Consider the following 24,519-nt stretch of genomic DNA (forward strand, 5'->3'; position numbering starts at 1 on the left):
AAGTTCATTTGAGTTCCCAGCCTCAGAAATTGCAGCCCAAATAAATGATTCACAGAGTTCAAGTAACAGACACATCTCAACCACAACTGTTCAGATGAGACTGCGTGAATCATGCCTGCATGGTCAAATTGCTGCAAAGAAACCACTACTACAGGACACCAATAGTAAGAAGAGACTTGCTTGGGCCAAGAAACAAGAGCAATAGACATTAGACTGGTGGAAATCTGTCCTTTGGTCTGATGAGTCCAAATTGGAGATGTTTGGTTCCAACCGGGTGTGGGGGTGCTTTGCTGGTGACACAGTCTGTGATTTATTTAGAATTCAAGGCACACTTAACCAGCATGGCTACCACAGCATTCTGCAGCGATACTCCATCCCATCTGGTTTGGGCTTAGTGGGATTATCATTTATTTTTCAACACGACAATGACCCAACACACCTCCAGGCTGTGTAAGGGCTATTTGACCAAGACAGAGAGTGATGGTGCTGCATCAGATGACCTGGCCTCCACAATCACCTGACCTCAACCAAATTGAGATGGTTTGGGATGAGTTAGAATGCAGAATGAAGGAAAAGCAGCCAACAAGTGCTCAGCATATGTGGGAATTCCTTCAAGACTGTTGGAAAAGCATTCCAGGTGAATCTGAGAATACCAAGAGTGTGCAAAGCTTTCATCAAGGCAAAGGGTGGCTATTTGAAGAATCTCAAATATAGTTTTGATGTCTGCACTACTATTCTACTGTCACGCCCTGACCTTAGTATTCTTTGTTTTCTTTATTATTTTGGTTAGGTCAGGGTGTGACATGGGTGATGTATGTGTTTTTGTCTAGTTGCCTGTGTCTGCACTTTTGTATGATAGCTTCACGTTTGTTTTGTTATTTTGTATAGTTTGTTTAGTGTTCGTCTTCATTAGTAGAAGATGTATTCATATCACGCTGCACCTTGGTCTCCTCTGTTCAACGAACGTGACATCTACAATGTAGAAAATAGGATAAAGAAAGAAAAAACACTGAATGAGTAGGTGTTCTAAAACTTTTGACCGGTAGTGTATATTTTCTTAATTACAGATGGCAGTTGTCATGACAGCCCAGTAAGATGGAGTCGTAGCTTTATTTCTGCAGTACCAAGGCAGAGCAGCAGATATGCCACATCCCTTCACAGTCTTTAAAAACAGCCATTTTCAACAAACTAGACTCGACAATAAAAATCTAAGTAATGAAAAAGTGAAAATAATACTTTTCATTGTCGTCGTCGTCCTCCCTTTTTGTACACTGCTGCTACTCGCTGTTTATTATCTATGCATAGTCACTTCACCCCCACCTACATGTACAAATTACCTCGACTAACTTGTACCCACGCACACTGACTCGGTACCGGTACCCCCTGTATATAGCCTCGTTATTGTTATTTTATTGTGTTACTTTTTATTATTTCTTTTTATTTTAGTCTATTTGATAAATATTTTCTTAACTCTTCTTGAACTGCACTGTTGGTTAAGGGCTTGTAAGTAAGCATTTCACGGTAAAGTCTACACTTGTTGTGTTCGCGGCACGTGACAAATAAAGTTCGATTTGATTCGATTTTGAAGAAGAAAAAAAAAGAAATACATTGGCCATCAAGCAAACTTCTTATCCTTTTCAACGCCTGGAAAAGTGCTTGATAGGTTTCTGTACTTGAGGTAAAAAAAAAAAATCCTAAATGTCGTGGTTTGAAAACTTTCAAATAGAAACTTTTCAAAAACTCTACAACAAACCTACACTCTCACTCTCTGGCGTGTGATGATGATCACGTCATGTCATCTCCTAATCTGTACCTCATTTGCAGTGATTGATTCAATTCCTCCAAATCAGCCCTGCTTCCAACTACAGTTGAAGTCGGAAGTTTACATACACCTTAGCCAAATACATTTAAACTCAGTTCTTCACAATTCCTGACATTTAATCCCAGTAAAAATTCCCTGTTTTAGGTCAGTTAGGATCACCACTTTATTTGAAGAATGTGAAATGTCAGAATAATAGTAGAGAGAATGATTTATTTAAGCTTTTATTTCTTTCATCACATTCCCAGTGGGTCAGAAGTTTACATATACTCAATTAGTATATGATGGGTGAATTTTGGCCATTTCCTTCTGACAGAGCTGGTGTAACTGAGTCAGGTTTGTAGGCCTCCTTGCTCGCACACGCTTTTTCAGTTCTGTCCAAAAATGTTCTATAGGATTGAGGTCAGGGCTTTGTGATGGCCACTCCAATTCCTTGACTTTGTTGTCCTTAAGCCATTTTGCCACAACTTTGGAAGCATGCTTGGGGTTATTGTTCATTTCGAAAACCCATTTGCAACCAAGCTTTAACTTCTGATGTCTTGAGATGTTGCTTCAATATATCCACATAATTTTCCGACCTCATGATGCCATCTATTTTGTGAAGTGCATCAGTCCCTCCTGCAGCAAAGCACCGCCACAACATGATGCTGCCATCCCCGTGCTTCACGGTTGGGATGGTGTTCTTCAGCTTGCAACCCTCCCCGTTTTTCCTCCAAACATAACGATGGTCATTATGGCCAAACAGTTCTATTTTTGTTTCATCAGACCAGAGGACATTTCTACAAAAAGTACAATCTTTGTCCCCATGTGCAGTTGCAAACCGTAGTCTGGCTTTTTTATGGCGGTTTTGGAGCAGTGGCTTCTTCTTTGCTGAGCGGCCTTTCAGGTTATGTCAATATAGGACTCGTTTTACTGTGGATATAGGTAATTTTGTACCCGTTTCCTCCAGCATCTTCACAAGGTCCTTTGCGGTTGTTCTGGGATTGATTTGCACTTTTCGCACCAAAGTACGTTCATCTCTAGGAGACAGAAATTGTCTCCTTCCTGAGCGGTATGGCGGCTGCGTGGTCCCATGGTGTTTATACTTAGATACTATTGTTTGTACAGATGAACGTGGTACCTTCAGGCATTTGGAAATTGCTCAGAAGGATGAATCAGACTTGTGGAGGTCTACAATTTTTTTCTGAGGTCTTGGCTGATTTCTTTTGATTTTCCCATGATGTCAAGCAAAGAAGCACTGAGTTTGAAAGTAGGCCTTGAAATACATCCACAGGTACACCTCCAATTGACTCAAATGATGTCAACTAGCCTATCAGAAGCTTCTGAAGCCATGACATTTTCTGGAATTTTCCAAGCTGTTTAAGGGCACAGTCAACTTAGTGTATGTAAACTTCTGACCCACTGGAATTGTGATACAGTGAATTATAAGTGAAATAATCTGTCTGTAAACAATTGTTGAAAAAATGACTTGTGTTATACATTTACATTTAAGTCATTTAGCAGACGCTCTTATCCAGAGCGACTTACAAATTGGTGCATTCACCTTATGACATCCAGTGGAACAGTAGTGCATCTAAATCTTTTAAGGGGGAGGGGGGGTGAGAGGGATTACTTTATCCTATCCTAGGTATTCCTTAAAGAGGTGGGGTTTCAGGTGTCTCCGGAAGGTGGTGATTGACTCCGCTGTCCTGGCGTCGTGAGGGAGTTTGTTCCACCATTGGGGGGCCAGAGCAGCGAACAGTTTTGACTGGGCTGAGCGGGAACTGTACTTCCTCAGTGGTAGGGAGGCGAGCAGGCCAGAGGTGGATGAACGCAGTGCCCTTGTTTGGGTGTAGGGCCTGATCAGAGCCTGGAGGTACTGAGGTGCCGTTCCCCTCACAGCTCCGTAGGCAAGCACCATGGTCTTGTAGCGGATGCGAGCTTCAACTGGAAGCCAGTGGAGGGAGCGGAGGAGCGGGGTGACGTGAGAGAACTTGGGAAGGTTGAACACCAGACGGGCTGCGGCGTTCTGGATGAGTTGTAGGGGTTTAATGGCACAGGCAGGGAGCCCAGCCAACAGCGAGTTGCAGTAATCCAGACGGGAGATGACAAGTGCCTGGATTAGGACCTGCGCCGCTTCCTGTGTGAGGCAGGGTCGTACTCTGCGGATGTTGTAGAGCATGAACCTACAGGAACGGGCCACCGCCTTGATGTTAGTTGAGAACGACAGGGTGTTGTCCAGGATCACGCCAAGGTTCTTAGCGCTCTGGGAGGAGGACACAATGGAGTTGTCAACCGTGATGGCGAGATCATGGAACGGGCAGTCCTTCCCCGGGAGGAAGAGCAGCTCCGTCTTGCCGAGGTTCAGCTTGAGGTGGTGATCCGTCATCCACACGGATATGTCTGCCAGACATGCAGAGATGCGATTCGCCACCTGGTCATCAGAAGGGGGAAAGGAGAAGATTAATTGTGTGTCGTCTGCATAGCAATGATAGGAGAGACCATGTGAGGTTATGACAGAGCCAAGTGACTTGGTGTATAGCGAGAATAGGAGAGGGCCTAGAACAGAGCCCTGGGGACACCAGTGGTGAGAGCACGTGGTGTGGAGACGGATTCTCGCCACGCCACCTGGTAGGAGCGACCTGTCAGGTAGGACGCAATCCAAGCGTGGGCCGCGCCGGAGATGCCCAACTCGGAGAGGGTGGAGAGGAGGATCTGATGGTTCACAGTATCGAAGGCAGCCGATAGGTCTAGAAGGATGAGAGCAGAGGAGAGAGAGTTAGCTTTAGCAGTGCGGAGCGCCTCCGTGATACAGAGAAGAGCAGTCTCAGTTGAATGACTAGTCTTGAAACCTGACTGATTTGGATCAAGAAGGTCATTCTGAGAGAGATAGCGGGAGAGCTGGCCAAGGACGGCACGTTCAAGAGTTTTGGAGAGAAAAGAAAGAAGGGATACTGGTCTGTAGTTGTTGACATCGGAGGGATCGAGTGTAGGTTTTTTCAGAAGGGGTGCAACTCTCGCTCTCTTGAAGACGGAGGGGACGTAGCCAGCGGTCAGGGATGAGTTGATGAGCGAGGTGAGGTAAGGGAGAAGGTCTCCGGAAATGGTCTGGAGAAGAGAGGAGGGATAGGGTCAAGCGGGCAGGTTGTTGGGCGGCCGGCCGTCACAAGACGCAAGATTTCATCTGGAGAGAGAGGGGAGAAAGAGGTCAGAGCACAGGGTAGGGCAGTGTGAGCAGAACCAGCGGTGTCGTTTGACTTAGCAAACGAGGATCGGATGTCGTCGACCTTCTTTTCAAAATGGTTGACGAAGTCATCTGCAGAGAGGGAGGAGGGGGGGAGGGGAGGAGGATTCAGGAGGGAGGAGAAGGTTGCAAAGAGCTTCCTAGGGTTAGAGGCAGATGCTTGGAATTTAGAGTGGTAGAAAGTGGCTTTAGCAGCAGCGACAGAAGAGGAAAATGTAGAGAGGAGGGAGTGAAAAGATGTCAGGTCCGCAGGGAGGCGAGTTTTCCTCCATTTCCGCTCGGCTGCCCGGAGCCCTGTTCTGTGAGCTCGCAATGAGTCGTCGAGCCACGGAGCGGGAGGGGAGAACCGAGCCGGCCTGGAGGATAGGGGACATAGAGAGTCAAAGGATGCAGAAAGGGAGGAGAGGAGGGTTGAGGAGGCAGAATCAGGAGATAGGTTGGAGAAGGTTTGAGCAGAGGGAAGAGATGATAGGATGGAAGAGGAGAGAGTAGCGGGGGAGAGAGAGGTTGGGACGGCGCGATACCATCCGAGTAGGGGCAGTGTGGGAAGTGTTGGATGAGAGCGAGAGGGAAAAGGATACAAGGTAGTGGTCGGAGACTTGGAGGGGAGTTGCAACGAGGTTAGTGGAAGAACAGCATCTAGTAAAGATGAGGTCGAGCGTATTTCCTGCCTTGTGAGTAGGGGGAAGGTGAGAGGGTGAGGACAAAAGAGGAGAGGAGTGGAAAGAAGGAGGCAGAGAGGAATGAGTCAAAGGTAGGCGTGGGGAGGTTAAAGTCGCCCAGAACTGTGAGAGGTGAGCCGTCCTCAGGAAAGGAGCTTATCAAGGCATCAAGCTCATTGATGAACTCTCCGAGGGAACCTGGAGGGCGATAAATGATAAGGATGTTAAGCTTGAAAGGGCTGGTAACTGTGACAGCATGGAATTCAAAGGAGGCGATAGACAGATGGGTAAGGGGAGAAAGAGAGAATGACCACTTGGGAGAGATGAGGATCCCGGTGCCACCACCCCGCTGACCAGAAGCTCTCGGGGTGTGCGAGAACACGTGGGCAGACGAAGAGAGAGCAGTAGGAGTAGCAGTGTTGTCTGTGGTGATCCATGTTTCCGTCAGTGCCAAGAAGTCGAGGGACTGGAGGGAGACATAGGCTGAGATGAACTCTGCCTTGTTGGCCGCAGATCGGCAGTTCCAGAGGCTACCGGAGACCTGGAACTCCACGTGGGTCGTGCGCGCTGGGACCACCAGATTAGGGTGGCCGCGGCCACGCGGTGTGGAGCGTTTGTATGGTCTGTGCAGAGAGGAGAGAACAGGGATAGACAGACACATAGTTGACAGGCTACACAAGAGGCTACGCTAATGCAAAGGAGATTGGAATGACAAGTGGACTACACGTCTCGAGTGTTCAGGAAGTTAAGCTTACGTAGCAAGAATCTTATTGACTAAAATGATTAAAATGATACAGTACTGCTAAAGTAGGCTAGCTGGCAGAGGCTGCGTTGTTGACTATGTAGGCTAGCTGGCATTGGCTGCGTTGTTGACACTACACTAATCAAGTCGTTCCGTTGAGTGTAATAGTTTCTACTGTGCTGCTATTCGGGGCTAGCTGGCTAGCTAGCAGTGTTGATTACGTTACGTTGCGTTAAAAGAACGACAATAGCTGGCTAGCTAACCTAGGAAATCACTCTAGACTACACAATTATCTTTGATACAAAGACGGCTATGTAGCTAGCTATGTAGCTAGCTACGATCAAACAAATCAAGCCGTTGTACTGTAATGAAATGAAATGAAAAATGTGATACTACCTGTGGAGCGAAGCGAAATGCGACCGGATTGTTGAGTGCAGAAGTTCTGTTCGGTAGACGTTGGCTAGCTGTTGGCTAGCTAGCAGAGTCTCCTATGTCAAGGACGACATAAAACTACACACTCTAAACTACACAATTATCTTGGATACGAAGACAGCAAAGACAACTATGTAGCTAGCTAACACTACACTAATCAAGTCGTTCAGTTGAGTGTAATAGTTGTGCTGCTAATCGGTAGACGGTGGACTAGCTAACGGTGGACGTTAGCTAGCTGGCTAGCTGCAGGGCAGTGTAGACTGCGTTAGGACGACGAAATACGATAATTACGCAATTATCTATGATACAAAGACGGCTATGTAGCTAGCTAAGAAGAAATTGCTAAGATTAGACAAATCAAACCGTTGTACTATAATGAAATGTAATGAAATGTAATACTACCTGCGGACCGAGTGCAGATGCGACCGCTCGCTCCAACCCGGAAGTGTTATGCACAAAGTAGATGTCCTAACCCACTTGCCAAAACTACAGTTTGTTAACAAGACATTTTTAATGACTCCAACCTAAGCGTATGTAACTTTCGACTTCAACTGTAACTAAAGTTTGTAACCTCTCCCTGCTCATTACAGCTCCGACCAACAGTAAATACAACATTGCTTGTTCCCTCGCGCATACGCACACACAGGTCCCCCAGATGCCTGGCCTGGCTCGTCTTGTGTTCTTCATTAATGTTTGAGTGGTTATTTGATAAACGAGGACAGCTACACCGGCCATGCTCTCTGTGTTAGCAGCCTGTCACGATCTGTGTACGACAGCTTTCATAACCCAGAGAGCACGCATGACCCGATAGGGTACCAGCCAGCCGGCCAATCACATGATCTTATGGAGGTCCTCCAATGTCATGCTCTCCTAAATGGACTTCTGAGAGACACAGACAGGAAACCACTTTTCACTTACAAGAAACACCAACAGGTAGGTTAGAGGACTTTGTGTATGAACTGGCCTGGCTAGTTGCTATGCATTGATACATTCAACTAAGTATACTGTCGGCTGCCACACATTCAACATCGGTCATTCATCTACCGTGGGGAGGGTCTCAGAGAAGGACACATGTAATATGATACAAAGATTCCTCCAGGAGTGAATGTACAGACTTGACTAATTCACCCATGATCCTCTTTCACCACTATTTAATCATCATTCAATCCCTCTGCCTATGACACAGATTTATTTCGACCACGAGGCATTTGGGCAGTCGGACAAAAAGCAAGTGTGGATCCTTTAAGTAGCCATGCTTTCACAAACTAAAATAGTCCCCCTCTGCTCTACTGAGATGGCAGACTGAGATGGCAGACTCAGGGGATTACCCCATCCTACAGGCTCCTTCCTAAACTTCCCCTTTTCGCCAATGAAGAGTCTCACTTCCTATTTCAGGGGACAAAAGAGGAAATGAAAGGGAGAATGTGTGGATCAGCAAAAACATACCATTCCCCATGATCTCTCTCTCTCATTCTCTTTCCTTCTCACGCACACGCACGCACATGCACGCACATGCACACACATGCACACACAAACAAATGAACATGATTGAAAAAGCAACATCTTTGGTATTGATTTCTCTGTAAAAGAAACCGCTGTATGTTTACACGTGGTTTATTGATTTGGGGATATACTGTAGTCATGTACAGTATCTGTCGTCATGTACAGTATCTGTCGTCATGTACAGTATCTGTCGTCATGTACAGTATCTGTCGTCACTGACATACAGCTGACTGCTTGCATGACCAATCAGCCGAGCCGATTCTACAATTTCAGCACATTTGAAGGAAATAGGAAGTGTGATGACCATCTTTTCACGCACATTACGGCACATGACTCTGTTAGCACAGGAATGTGGTCTAGAGCGAACTAAACACCAATCCGTTTTTACCACTTGATGTTTGAACACTTATGACATCAATCTCAGGTCTTTAAATAAACACATCTGACTGGTGACATTTCTGAGAGCTTCCTCTCAGCCCTGCATCACGGGCCCTCAGCAACAGGAAGTGACACGTGGCTACTGACTCACCGCAGGCACCAGTAGTTTGTTGACCTCCTCCACAGCCCGCTTCAGCTTGATCTCAGCGCGGTTCTGTGCGTCCTCCACCGTGATCAGGACATGCAGGTCCTCGTTGAGGTGCTCCCAGTTGGGTTTGCCGCGGTTCTGCTCTTCCTGATGGGGGGGAATGGAGGAAAAGAGTTCAAAACAAGTCCAGACAAGAGGCTGTACCTCTTGGGCCGTTTTCCCAGACACAGATTAAGCCTAATCCAGGACTAACAGATTCTCATTGGAGAAGAGATTTTTAATCCAGGACTAACAGATTCTCAATGGAGAAGAGCTTTTTAGTCCAGGACTAACAGATTCTCAATGGAGAAGAGCTTTTTAGTCCAGGACTAACAGATTCTCAATGGAGAAAAGCTTTTTAGTCCAGGACTAACATATTCTCAATGGAGAAGAGCTTTTTAGTCCAGGACTAACAGATTCTCAATGGAGAAGAGCTTTTTAGTCCAGGACTAACATATTCTCAATGGAGAAGAGATTTTTAGTCCAGGACTAACAGATTCTCAATGGAGAAGAGCTTTTTAGTCCAGGACTAACAGATTCTCAATGGAGAAGAGCTTTTTAGTCCAGGACTAACAGATTCTCAATGGAGAAGAGCTTTTTAGTCCAGGACTAACAGATTCTCAATGGAGAAGAGCTTTTTAGTCCAGGACTAACAGATTCTCAATAGAGAAGGGCTTTTTAGTCCAGGACTAACAGATTCTCAATGGAGAAGAGCTTTTTAGTCCAGGACTAACCGATTCTCAATGGAGAAGAGCTTTTTAGTCCAGGACTAACAGATTCTCAATGGAGAAGAGCTTTTTAGTCCAGGACTAGGCTTAATCTGTGTCTGGGAATCAAAGCAAATTGTATTTGTGACATGCGCCAAATACAACAGGTGTAGACGTTACAGTGAAATGCTTACTTACGAGCCCTTAACCGACAATGCAGTTTTAAGAACAATATGTGCCAAGTAAAAAAAATAGATAAGTAAAACATTTGAAAATGTAAAAAAATAATAATTAAAGAGCAGTAGTAAAATAACAGTAGCGAGGCTATATACAGGGGGTACCGGTACAGAGTCAATGTGAGGGGGCACAAGTTAGTTGAGGTAACTGAGGTAATATGCACATGTCGGCAGAAACAGGCCCCATATACGTTTTGATGGGGGTCAGTGGTCAAATATGATCAACGACCAATGATTTATGTCAGTATTGCATGTATGGGCAAATTTACTCACTCCAAAATATCATATGATAACAAACACCTCTCCATAGGCATGGTTTTCATGACATGTACCACTGCCAGAAGAGTTCTAGAAATCCCAAAGTAAATCCTCCATGTCAGGGAGGCATGTAAGATCCACGGACTCGTTGAACTCCCCACATTCTTCACGAGACCTCACTGAGAGTGGAACGGTTTCCCTCTCGTTTTCCTTTATTCAATAAAGCTAATCTGTTGAGAACGAGGCAAAACAATAGCCAGTGTTACCCGCAGTGGCTCCACGTGACTAAAAAAGGACTGTCTGGGTCAAACCACAGGTTAAACTGGAGACAGCCAGGAGGTTACGCAACATCACTGGCGGCTTTTCACTCTCCATCATTTCCCCTCTTTACTCTACGGACCTGCAGCACTGCTGAGTCTCAGGGCTTCAGCGCAATGGAACCCGAATGATTGTATCAAACGCAGCGGCTCCTTTCCTCTGGTGAAGGAAAGTCTCAGCATCATTTCAGCTATAGTTAAAAAACGACTTCCATAAATACTAACATAAATATGCTTCCAGCTTTTAAAACAAGAAGTGCGTGTGAGTGGGGTTCCATTGAATTCCAGCCTCAATATTAGCATCAAATGTCACAATACAACTCCGACATTTCCTTCTCTGCTTCCTCGCCAGCCCAACACTCCAGAACGAACAGCAACCGCCCGTTACCGAACGGAGGAGAAGAAACATGGGAAACAAACATTTCCTTCTCTGCTTCCTCGCCAGCCCAACACTCCAGAACGAACAGCAACCGCCCGTTACCGAACGGAGGAGAAGAAACATGGGAAACAAACATTTCCTTCTCTGCTTCCTCGCCAGCCCAACACTCCAGAACGAACAGCAACCGCCCGTTACCGAACGGAGGAGAAGAAACATGGAAACAAACATTTCCTTCTCTGCTTCCTCGCCAGCCCAACACTCCAGAACGAACAGCAACCGCCCGTTACCGAACGGAGGAGAAGAAACATGGGAAACAAACATTTCCTTCTCTGCTTCCTCACCAGCCCAACACTCCAGAACGAACAGCAACCGCCCGTTACCGAACGGAGGAGAAGAAACATGGGAAACAAACATTTCCTTCTCTGCTTCCTCGCCAGCCCAACACTCCAGAACGAACAGCAACCGCCCGTTACCGAACGGAGGAGAAGAAACATGGGAAACAAACATTTCCTTCTCTGCTTCCTCGCCAGCCCAACACTCCAGAACGAACAGCAACCGCCCGTTACCGAACGGAGAAGAAACATGGGAAACAAACAAAAACACGGCGTATCCCAAACAGACTCCACTTTGATCTGCCTAAAATCCATGACAACGCAGCGGAAGACAGGACACACAGTACATGACATCAAAGGTGGCGTTCCTATACAAAGAAGGCTTGTATACCTGAGTCAGAGAGAGAGAGAGAGAGAGAGAGAGAGAGAGAGAGAGAGAGAGAGAGAGAGAGAGAGAGACAGAGACAGAGACGAGACATAGACAGAGACAGAGACAGAGACAGAGAGACAGAGAGAGAGACAGAGACAGAGACAGAGGGGGGAGGGAGGGGGGAGAGGGAGGGGGGAGAAAGAGAGACAGAGACAGACAGACAGACAGACAGAGAGAGAGAGAGAGAGAGAGAGAGAGAGAGAGAGAGAGAGAGAGAGGAGGGGGAGAGAGAGAGGGGGAGGGGAAGAGAGGGGGAGAGAAAGAGACAGACAGAGAGAGAGAGAGAGGGAGGGAGGGAGAGAGGGGAGGGGGAGAGAGGGGGAGAGACAGAGACAGACAGAGAGAGAGAGAGAGAGAGAGAGAGAGAGAGGGAGGGAGGGAGGGAGAGAGGGGGAGGGGGGAGAGAGGGGGAGAGACAGAGACAGACAGAGAGAGAGAAAAACGTTAAATTCTAAAACCACCTGAAAGGAAGCGATTCCCAAACCTTCCATAACAAAACCATCACCTACAGAGAAATTAACCTGGAGAAGAGCCCCCTAAGCAAGCTGGTCCTGGGGCTCTGTTCACAAACACAAACAGACCACTCAGAGCCCCAGGACAGCAACACAATTAAACCCAACCAAATCATGAGAAAACACATTGGAAAGAATTTACAACAAAAAAACAGAGCAAACTAGAATGCTATTTGGCACTAAACAGAGAGTACACAGTCGCAGAATACAGTTGCAGAATAGAGAGAGAGAGAGAGAGAGAGAGAGAGAGAGAGAGAAAAAGAGAGATAGAGAGAGAGGGAGAAAACGAGAGAGAGAGAGAAAAAAAGAGAGAGAGAGAAAGAGAGAGAGAAAGAAGAGAGAGAGAAAGAGAAAGAGAAAGAGAAAGAGAGAGACAGAGAGAGAGAGAGAGAGAGAGAGAGAGAGAGCAATATCAGATCAAGGTTGTTTCTCTGATGAACTGGGATGAAGCATGCAGCCTGACACAAACGGTTCTCTGAACACAGACATGTCTGAAGTGTGTCTGACGTGTGAGAGACTCCCGGGGCGCCGTGTGTGAGCCGACAGGAACAAAGAAAGGACCTCGATTTGGTTTGTTAATCAGATTTGTCTTTTCGATCTCATCAAGTTAGTTCAGCGGTATTTTGGAGTATGGTATTCGGGTGGAAGTATATGAACAAGTATCCACTAAAATGTTTCAATCGAAATCTAACCTGACGCCACCTTGTTTCTCAGCTCAGTAGCAACAGTGCCTGTACATACTATAAATTTCCCCCGGAAATGAGAGGTGTCAAAATGCTTTGATTTACACGTGAATTAAAGATGCCACTGTTTAAAGAAAGGGAGGGAGCTCTGACGAGACAGGGGTGGGGCTGTATGCCGATAAAGTCCATTGCCATGACTACAGCTTTTCATCTCCCACCTTTTAAACAGGGGAAAGTATGGAAACAGAGAAGGAAAGATGAAAGACCCTCTAAGTGTCTTTGTCAGAAGAAAGAGGTGTCTAGTAAAACATTTGCTCATCCCCTCCTCCTCCCTTCTCTGCTCATACTTGGTGCCCCCCACCCCTCGTGATTTTCCCAAAATGAAAAATCACGATCTGATTGATACAACAAATCATTTTTCTCACTGTAGCTACAAATGGGAAATTGATGACTTGCGGTCGGTGATTGGGTCCCACTGCCCCTGTATTTTGTGCCGTGATTCAGGAATCCAATGGCTCTTACCGAAAATCACTTATTTGAAATGACATGTGTGGATAATGTGTTGTCAGAAAGACCCTGTGGCGGGGGCTTTATATTAGAAAGTGTGATAGGCTTCTTGTAACCCGCTGGCCGGCAAATTATGGCATGCGTAGTCATTCTCAACACACTCCGAAGGTTTCGAATGCTTGGATGACCATAGTTCAAACCACAATCATGAACACCCAACTAAACATCAACCACATATTATGTGATTATCTAGGAATCCATCTCAACCGAGAGCAAATACACCGTACAATGACGATATTGATAAGATTTCCTCCTCATATTCCCTGGGTATCTACTCTCTCCCGACTTGATTTATCTCCTATTACAAGCACCAAAAAAATGGATCCCCAGCGTCTAGCTGTCACAGACCAGCCCACCCACAAACACACCATCAATAACATCCAGGAAAAGCCCGAGCAACACTACCAAAAGAGGTTCAGAGGGGTGGACGGATGTGTGTGTATATGTGGAGGGGGGCGGGGTTGGATCTGACACGGGGTACATCAGAAGTCCGGTGGAAGTCGGCTCAACACGCGCACACGCACACACACGCACACACACACCAGTATGAAAAAACATCTGCCCTCTCTCTGTCTCTCGCTCTGTCTCTCTCCGTCTCTCTCCGTCTCTCTCTGTCTCTCTCTGTCTCTCTCTCCTCTCTCTGTCTCTCTGCCCTCTCTCTGTCTCTCTGCCCTCTCTCTGTCTCTCTGCCCTCTCTCTGCCTCTCTGTCTCTCTCTGCCCCCTCTCTCTCTCTGCCCTCTCTCTGGCTATCTGCATCTCTCTGCCCTCTCTCTGGCTATCTGCATCTCTCTGCCCTCTCTCTCTCTGCCCTCTCTCTCTCTCTCTCTCTGCCCTCTCTCTCTCTGCCCTCTCTCTCTCTGCATCTCTCTGCCCGCTCTCTCCCTCTCTGCCCGCTCTCTCCCTCTCTGCCCGCTCTCTCCCTCTCTGCCCGCTCTCTCCCTCTCTGCCCGCTCTCTTCCCTATCTGCCCGCTCTCTTCCCTCTCTGCCCGCTCTCTGCCTCTCTGCTCTCTGCTCTCTCTCTCGCTCTCTCTCTCGCTCTCTCTCTCACCACTGCCACGGACCAGGAACATAATTAATTACCATAAATCCATGGGCCAGCTCTTTTGTAATCCTAACCCAGGCAATAATGCCTCCCCTGAAGGAATCAGTCAGCCCCACAAAAGAACAGTGCGGGAGAACACAGTAGCGCGGGCCAATATGACAGAACAAAGGAAGACTAATTGGGCAGAGTGGAGACAGGGGAACTGAGGAGGGAGGTGGGCGGGGGTCTATGGGAACTTAGAGGGTGGTACAGGCTACTTAGGAAGGTGGGTTGGTGGGTATATCCTAGCTTTAAAACGTGTGCGTGTGCAAGTGCGAGTGTGTGTGTATGTGCCTGTGTGTGTGAGCGTGCATATGACTATGTGACTAGGTGTGTGTGTGTGTGTGTGTGTGTGTGTGTGTGTGTGTGTGTGTGTGTGTGTGTGTGTGAGCGTGCATATGACTATGTGACTAGGTGTGTGTGTGTGTGTGTGTGTGTGTGTGTGTGTGTGTGTGCGCGTGCGCGTGCGTGCGCGCACACTGGCATGTGAACAGCTAAAAGCCATTCCATTATTTATCTCTTCTTGGCACCGTTCCTAATAATTTATTTCCGTCAGTGAGTCACTGTGAAGAAACCGAACACAGCAGGCGCAAAAGGAAGCTAGGTTGAAGACCCGGTTTCTGATGACCCGCTGAGGTTGCTGTCGAATAATGAGATGTAAAGACGGGTCTCTAGTTTCACAATGAGGGAGTGTACTATACAGAAAGGCTTGTCAAGATGAAACACCTCCACTCTGAATCAAAGAGCTATTGCAGTGAGTGGCGGCATCTGTAATAGTCGGGGAAAGTGAGGGCGGAGAAACGAGAAGAGAGATTAACAGAGACTGGGCTCCTCATGTCAGTGTAACAGTGTCAACGGTTTAAAGGCAGTGGGTTTTCTTCAAAAGGAAAAGGAATGTACAACTCCGGATACATGGCTCAGTCAGGCTGGTTCAACCTGCTACTGTTGAAAGCTTTTAAGACGGAACATTCTTCTACACCATCTCTCTCTCTATCTCTCTCTCTGGATATGAGCGTCTGCTAAATGGCCATTTTCTTTTTTCATTTAACTAGGCAAGTCAGTTAGGAACAACTTCTTATTTACAATGACAACCTACCCCGGCCAACCCTAACCCGGATGACACTGGGCCAATTGTACGCCGCCCTATGGGACTCCCAATCACGGCTGGTTGTAACACAACACCTGGAATCGAACCAGGTCCGTAGTGACGCTTTTAGCATTGAGACGCCGTGCCTTTGACCACCGCGCCACTCGGGGAGCCCAACTACAATGTCAATGTAGAGTCCAATCAGAGAAACGCGCGCACACACTGGGCAGGGATATGAGGTTGAGGGTATAATGTTAGGAGCATAAGAATGTGATGTTTCCTGAAATCCAGACGACTTCTTGATTGTGTAAAAAGGCTCCTTGTCAAAGGATTTATGAGGAACGACACATCCAGGGTCAGGCTGTGTGGCTATTGTTCCAGCACTCTCGTTTGCAACATTCCAGCACAGAACCGGAACTCTGTCCGCAATAAGGATTATACCCCCCTACCTCTCCCCATACGATACCCACACACACACACACACACACACACACACACACACACACACACACACACACACACACACACACACACACACACACACACACACACACACACTCCCATACGATAGCCACACACACTCCCATACGATACCCACACACACTCCCATACGATACCCACACACACACTCACTCCCATACGATACCCCCCCACACACACTCCCATACGATACCCCCACACACACACACACTCCCATACGATACCCGCACACACACTCCCATACGATACACACACACACACTCCCATACGATACACACACACACACTCCCATACGATACACACACACACCGTCCACATGCAGAATGTACACACACCCACACACCAACCGTCCACATGCAGAATGTACACACACACACCAACCGTCCACATGCAGAATGTACACACACACACACACACACCAACCGTCCACATGCCGAATGTACACACACACACCAACCGTCCACATGCAGAATGTACACACACACACACACACACACACACACACACACACACACACACACACACACACACACACACACACACACACACACACACACACACACACACTCCCATACGATGCACGCACACAGAATGTACACAAACACACAGATGCAAACACACATTACCAGTTGGCTCATAAAAGTGTGTTGACAGATGAAAGTCCGTGCGCATAGGATGTGTACATAGCAGTTTACTTCTCTATGGAAAGGCAAACAAAACAACACATGTATTTTCATCCTTTCGAAGCTTAAACTAACTCGACTTTTGTCCCTACCCAGCAAACTGGAAACATCCCAAGAACATTAGATTCCCATGAAGTTATAGTTAGGGTTTGATCTAACATCAGACATGCTAATATCCTAATAACAACATTTGTTTTTTTTCCCAGAATTTTTTAAAAATGAAATATCCTTGGAATGTCCTCCTAACGTTCACAAAAAATGTTGAGCGCAACATCTTTATCAGCCAACCGCAGAACATTCTCCAAATGTTCTCATTCGGTTTCCAGGTAACGTAATAACACAACGGACCAGTAATGTTTGTAGAACACTCTACCGCAACAAAATGTGAGAGCAAATAGAAATGGTTCTGAGAAAAACATTATCGGAACGTTCTGCTAATGTTGATGGAAATGTTATTCAAAACGACCCATGACAACAAGCAGGGAACATTCCCACAACGCTCTCGCAAAGTTATAGTGTGACGTTATGGCATGATTGCTTGAATAACATTCCTTAAACATTCTTCAGCAAATCATGTCCGGGTTGAATTCAAATTGGCTCTGAGAAAACATTGCTGGAACGTTCTGCTAACATTAGTGGACATTTCATCCGAGACACCCTACCCAGGTATAGGTTCTCCATTTTATAAATAATCCTGCAGCAACAGGAAGTGTGAATTACTATGTGGATTATTAATTAATGGACATTTTTGATCCATTTTCCGTTAGAGCAAATCAAGTCTGACATTTTAAAGTGGAAATGACAACTTCAGAAGCATTTTAAAACCTTGAATACACCAGGCAGGACAATGTATCCTGCAACTGAGTGGTCAAATTAAGATCCTGTACAAGCCTAACAACCAATCTTTTTTTTTTATTTTTTTTAAATATGTATTTTATTTGTTGCCTTTTACTTAACCGGGGGAAACGCATTGAGACCAGGGTCTCATTTTCAAGACTGCCCTGGGAACAACAAACCAACATAATCAGTATCAAAACAACACTATCAATTCACAATTTCAACACACCTAATATCACATCAAAAACATGCAGTTCTCCTTCACCACATTCCTTCGAGACCAGAGAGTCAAGCCTCAAAGTGGCCTGCAGGTTATACCATGCACTAGGGACACAATAACTAAAGCCAATCTTCCCGGACTCCGTGGAGACTTCTAGAACCAGACAGTCTTGAGAGCGAGTCGGGTGGTGGCTGGATTTCCAATTAAGAAGTGAGTTGAGGTAGTTAGGGAGTTTCTGGAGAACTGCTTTATAAACAAATAGCAGCCCATGTTGGGCCCTTCTGGTAGTCAGACTCCCAGCCAACAGCAGTATATCAAAGGCAATGACGTGTACAAACATTTTCTCCAATGATAAAACGCAGGGCTGTGTGATAGATTGAATCTAAAGGTTTCAAAACAGAGGCTGCTGCGTGCATGTAGATGATATCACCATAGTCAAGTACTGGGATGAGCAACGCTTGAACAATCTTCCTCCTGGTTCTAAAGTAAGGCAAGATTTATTTCTATAGAGGAAACCGATCTAAATTGTCAGCTTCTTTGTTCGTTTTTCAATGTGTGTTTTAAAAGACAGCTCATCATCAGTCCAAATACCTAAATAATTAAGAGGGACTTGCTCTATTTGGGCCCCCTTCAAGGTGCAGCGACACAGATCTTTAGGGTCAATTTCACAAGACCTGGAGAACAACATAAACTTGGATTAAACAACATTTAAGATCATTGGGCGATTCCTGCTGCACTGAGGGAGCACGGGAATAAATAACTGTGTCATCCACATAGAGATGTAGGTACCAGTTATTATTATTATTTAGGGACAAATCATTTATGTAAATAGTGAACAGTAAAGGGACTAGTATTGAGCCTTGTGGCACTCCTTTAAACTGAACTCCATCAGCAGATGTACATTGACTTTTGTTGTGCAGGTCATTTTTAACCAGCCGCAGGCCGCTTGGTCTGGACCACGTGTCAAACCTCATTCCACGAAGGGCCGAGTGTCTGTGGGTTTTCGCTCCTCCGTTGTACTAGATTGATGAATTAAGGTCACCAATTTTGGATAGCCTCCGCAGCAGGAGTGCGTGATCAACCGTATCGAATGCTTTCGACAGATCAATACGAAGGGCAGCGCAGTGCCGTTTCCTGTCTAGCGCATTAACTGTGTAATTTATGACTAGAGAGGCAGCCGAGATGGTGCTGTGGCCTGGTCTAAAGCCTGACTGGTGAGCATTCAGAATGCATTATCCCTCTAAAAAAAGGCTGCAGCTGAGAATTCAAATGTTATCGCTAAACGTGAACATTTTGAGATGATAATCATTAAGATCGCAGGGATCACCACCTTTGTGGAGCGGGAGAACACAAGGGCCGCCTTCCACAAGCGTAGGAATAATACCCAAGAGAATAGAATAGAGAACATTCCAAGGGTGTATATTGATAACAACAAACAGCCCAGCAAACCTGGAACATTAGCCAACATTCCCACGATGTTCTAGTTAGGTTTGAAGCTAACATTAGGACGATAACGCCCCCACAAACATTTCAATCGCGTTTTTACGAGGTTGCCTGGGCATGTAATAACACGTTCCGGTGATGTTCTTAGACAAGATGTTGGAGCAAGAGAAGTGGTTACGACGAAACATTGCAGGAACGTTCTGCTAACGCTGCTGGATATGTTACTCAAAAACACTCTTAACAACAAGCAGGGAACATTCCTCCAATGGACTCATAAAGTTACAGTGTGAAGACAGCTTGGCTGTCGAAACGTTGGCTATTAGAAGTATTGCATGTGAGCTCCTAGATTACAGCAGCTCTTCTTTGCTTTTTATAGTTGTGACATTATGACATGGCGGTTCTGATTACATTACCTGGAGTTATTAATACAAATGTAAAAAACTCCCTGGAATATTCCGTTAATGTTGGAGATATTACTACTAACGCCTACTGTATGACAACAAACATTCCTGCGAGACGATTGTCAAGTTTTGTAAGGTTATGTCATGACGATACAGAATTGCTCTAAAAACACACTTCCGACGATAAACGGAAGTAGTTCTGAAAGCATTGCTGCAATGTTCTGCCAATGTTGACGTGTAATGTGACATTATTATATGAAGTTGCCAAACTTCTAAAGAAATGGCATCTCCATGTTCTTACATCATTATATTTTATGAGGGTATTGTCCAAACATTGCTATAGCTTTTTTAAAGAATGGTCGTCAAGCAGATTTGAACCTGTGATCTGCAAGCCTTGTAGTCTGTTGCGCCAACAGGATCCTAATGTTTCTAGTGGATTTCCCTTCGTACTGAAATTCTCCAATTATGATCCAAACTATGGCTATACACTGAGTGTACAAAACATTAGAAACACACATTCCTAATATTGAGTTGTATCCCCGTTTGCCCTCAGAACAGCCTCAATTCGTCGGACTACAAGGTCTCGAAAGCGTTCCACAGGGATGCTGGCCCCTGTTGACTCAAATGATTCCCACAGTTGTGCCACATTGGCTGGATGTCCTTCGGGTGGTGGACCATTCTTGATACACACGGGAAACTGCTGTGCGTAAAACCCAAGCAGCATTGCAGTTCTTGACACATTCAACCGGTGCGCCTGGCACCTACTACCATACACCCGTTCAAAGGCACTTAAATCCTTTGTCTTTCTCACTCACCCACTAAATGGCACACATACACAATCCATGTCTCAAGGCTTAAAAATCCTTCTTTAACCTGTCTCCTCCCCACAATCTACACGAATGGATGGGATCATAGCTTGCACCTGGATTCACCTGGTCAGTCTATGTCTTGGAAAGGGCAGGTGTTCCTAATGTTTTGTACGCTCAGTGTATGTCTTAGTATATATATATATATATATGCACATCAACAGTGCTTTTCAGAATGTATTCACACTCCTTGTTACAGACTGAATTTAAAATGGATGACATTTATATTTGTTTTGTTACTAGCCTACACTCAATACCCCATGACGTCCAAGTGGATTAGTGTTTTTAGAAATTTTGACAAATTAATTGAGTAAATAAGTATTTGACCGCTTTGTTATGGCAAGCCTAAATAAATTCAGGAGTAATAATTTGCTTAACAAGTAACATAATAAGTTGCATGGACTCCCTCTGTGTGTAATAATTGTGTTTAACACGATTTTTGAATGACTACCTCATCTTTGTACCCCACACATAAAATGATCTGTAAGGTCCTTCAGTCGAGCAGTGAATTTCAAACAGATTCAACCACAAAGACCAGGGAGGTTATCAATGCCTTGCAAAGAAGGGCACCAATAATTGGTAAATTGGTAAAAATAAAAAGAGCAGACATTGAATATCCCTTTGAGCATGGTGAAGCTATTATTATACTTTGGAAGGCGTATCAATACACCTAGTCACTACAAGGATACAGGCGTCCTTCCTAACTCAGTTGCCGGAGAGGAAAGAAACCACGCAGGGATTTCACAATGAGGCCAATGGTGACTTTAAAACAGTTACAGAGTTTAAAGGCTCTGATAGGAGAAAACTGAGAATGGATCAACAACATTGTTGAATTTACAGAGTGAAAAGAAGGAAGCCTGTACAGAATAAAAATATTACCAAAACATGCATCCTGTTTGCAACAAGGCACTAAAGTAATATTGCAAAGAAAAACGTGGCAAAGCAATTCACTTTCTGTCCTGAATAAAAAGTGTTATTTTGGGGCAAATCCAATACAACACATTACTGAGTACCACCCTCCATATTTTCAAGTATAGTGGTGGCTGCATCATGTTATGGGTGGGCTTGTAATCGTTAAGGACTGGGACATTTTTCAGGATAAAAAAGAAACGGGATGGATCTAAGCACAGGGAAAATCCTAGAGGAAAGCCTGGGTCAGCCTGCTTTCCACCAGACACTTTGAGATGAATTCACCTTTCAGCAGGACAATAACCTAAAACACAAGGTCAAATATACACTGGAGTTGCTTACCAAGAAGACCGTGAATGTTCCTGAGTGGATGAGTTACAGTGTTGACTTAAATCTACTTGAAGATCTATGGAAAAACCTGAAAATGGTTGTCTATCAATGATCAACAACCAATTTGACAGAGTTTGAATAATTCAGAAAAGTAAAATGCGCAAATGTTGCTCAATCCAGGGATAGAAAGCTATTAGAGACTTACCCAGAAAGGCTCACAGCTGTAATTGCTGACAAAGGTAATTCTAACATGTAATCAAGATATATTCATGTAAAAAAAATATATATATACTAGAATTTTTCTTTGACGTTACACACCATTTTGTGTAGATCATTGACATAAAATGACAATGAAATCCATTTTAATCCCACTTTGTAACACAACAAAATGTGGAAAAAGTCAAGGGGTGTGAATACTTTCTGAAGGCACTGCATGTGGACCTAACCGCAATGGACAAGGCAATGACTTAACATGATTTTTGAAGTCAAGTTTTTGGGGAAAACAAAAGTCAAAACATCCCAACATTACAGTATATAGAGAGGACTGATAGAGTAAGAAATAATAAAGCATACCTATTTTTCTAGATTCACTTACCCTCTCCATTGCAAAGACAAAGACCACGACTTGGAAGTCAGAGATAAGCTGTCAACAACGTTATCTTTTTGTTAGTCCCATCCCAATGACGCAATGGATTCATTCCAGGGATAATGCTTATAAACTCCCAGATTCAATCCCTGTTTGTGACTATCAACAAAATATGGTAAAAATATGTTTGTACGGTAAATGTTTATGTGATTCCAGTTAATCGCCATATCTGTTGCTACATGGACTGTTGTGCAATTAACTTAACAGTAAGATAACACATTATCATTATGGGAAGAATGTCATCAAAATCTGTCCTATTGTGTACACTCAGTGGCCAGTTTATTAGGTACACCACCCCACATGGCCTTGGCATGTTATATAAAGCAAGCAGACAGACATCAAGGCATTCAATTACTGTTCAATTGAACGCTAAAATGGGCAAAACGAGTGACCTAAGCGATTTTGAGCTTGGCACGACCGTTGGTACCAGGCACGTTGGTACCAGGCACGTTGGTACCAGGCACGTTGGATCCAGCAGTTCAGAAACGACTGCCGTCTTGGGCTTTTCACGCACGACAGTGTCTCGGGTGTATCGAGAATGATGCGACAAATAAAAAACATTCAGTCGGAAGAGAGACATTCAGTCGGAAGAGAGAGGTCGAAGGACAATAGCTAGAATCATGCAAGCTAACAGGCGGGTCACAGACAGACAAATAATGGTGCAGTACAACAGTGGTGTGCAGACCGGCATCTCGGGAACGCACAACTCATCAAACCTTGTCATGGATGGGCTATTGCAGCAGACTGCCACACCGGGTTCCACTCAGCTAAAAACAAGAAGAAGCTGCTCCAGTGGGCACGCGATCACCAACACTGGACAATTGAGGAGTGGAAAAAACATTGCCTGGTCCAACTAATCACGGTTCCTGTCGTGTCATGCTGATGGCAGAGTCAGAATTTGGCTTAAGCAGTACGAGTCCATGGACCCATCCTGCCTGGTGTCAGAGGTACAGGCTGGTGGTGGTGGTGTACTGGTGTGGGGAATGTTTTCCTGGCACACGTCAGGTCACTTGATACCAATTGAGCAACGATTGAACGTCACAGCTTATCTGAACATTGTTGCTGACCAAATCCAATAGAGCATCTTTGGGATGAGATGTAATGGGCTGTTCGCAGCGTGAATATAACGCTGTCCAATCTGCAACAACTGCTTGATGTCATGGACCAACATTATTGTGGAATGTTTCCGACACCTTGTACACCCATGCCCCGAAGAATTTAGGCTGTTCTGGAGGCAAACGGGGCCCGACCCGGTACTAGATGGGTGTACCTAATAGACTGGCAACTGAGTGTATACTGTATATCCCCACTATTTTCCTACAACCTAATGAAATGTCTTAGGAACTTCTAAAAAAACATTTTAATAAAGTGTTCTGGGAATCTTCTTGCAACATATTTTTCCAACCTAATAGAACCATTGTAAAGTTTTTGTGGACATTTTCTGTGTTTTGAGAACAGATCTTTTGTATTCACCACCAGACTGTTCCCACAACCCAATGAAACATTCTGGGAACCTTTAAAGAACAGAAGGAACGTGCTCTGGGAATGTTCTTGCAACCACAGGCGAATGTTTTTACAATCGTGCATAATCAGCACAACTGGATAGTTTTTGTTTTATGAGAACATTTGTGTCAACCTAACAAATGTTCTAGGAACTTTCACAGAACCAATTTTGGTTTGCTCAGTGTATTGTCCCTGCTGAGCCAGACATGCTGTCTGGTAGAATATATGCCACGAGGAGGCAGTAATTAAGGGGAACCTTAAGATTCAGCACACTAATTCAAACCACTAAGCAATGAGCTCAAGGTTAGCTGCACGGTTAACTACTGTAGTGTCGCTTGGAGACCTGTGGCAATACTGATGCAACAAACAACAAGACTGATATGTATGTAAACTATGCACAGAGTTGCTTTAACAGAGCAACTTGGAAAGTCATTCCCAGACTCTCAGAGAGATGTAGAGAGAGAGAGAGAGAGAGAGAGAGAGAGAGAGATCGAGTGAGTGAGTGAGTGAGTGAGTGAGTGAGTGAGAGATACGCACACACAGCCACACACACACAGTATCTCAGAGAAGGGGAGCAACTGTGGAAGCGATGTGCTGTGCGAGTTGAGTAGGCAGTGTGGATATGGGACTAGAGTAGAGTAGATCTGTGTGAAGCCACTCTGAT

General features: G+C 45.1%; 1 protein-coding gene across 1 annotated transcript in view; it reads right to left on the reverse strand.

The window, feature by feature from the left end:
- The window catches only part of LOC115113315 (protein quaking-B-like), a 102,885-nt gene that overhangs the window by 23,508 nt on the left and 54,858 nt on the right, over positions 1–24,519 (reverse strand). Inside the window, exon 4 of the mRNA XM_065012854.1 lies at positions 8,911–9,054. Coding sequence (XP_064868926.1) covers positions 8,911–9,054 — 144 coding nt within the window. The remainder of the gene's footprint in view (positions 1–8,910; positions 9,055–24,519) is intronic.

The sequence above is a fragment of the Oncorhynchus nerka genome, linkage group LG28, assembly GCF_034236695.1.
Source record: "Oncorhynchus nerka isolate Pitt River linkage group LG28, Oner_Uvic_2.0, whole genome shotgun sequence".
In the NCBI taxonomy this organism is placed as follows: domain Eukaryota; kingdom Metazoa; phylum Chordata; class Actinopteri; order Salmoniformes; family Salmonidae; genus Oncorhynchus; species Oncorhynchus nerka.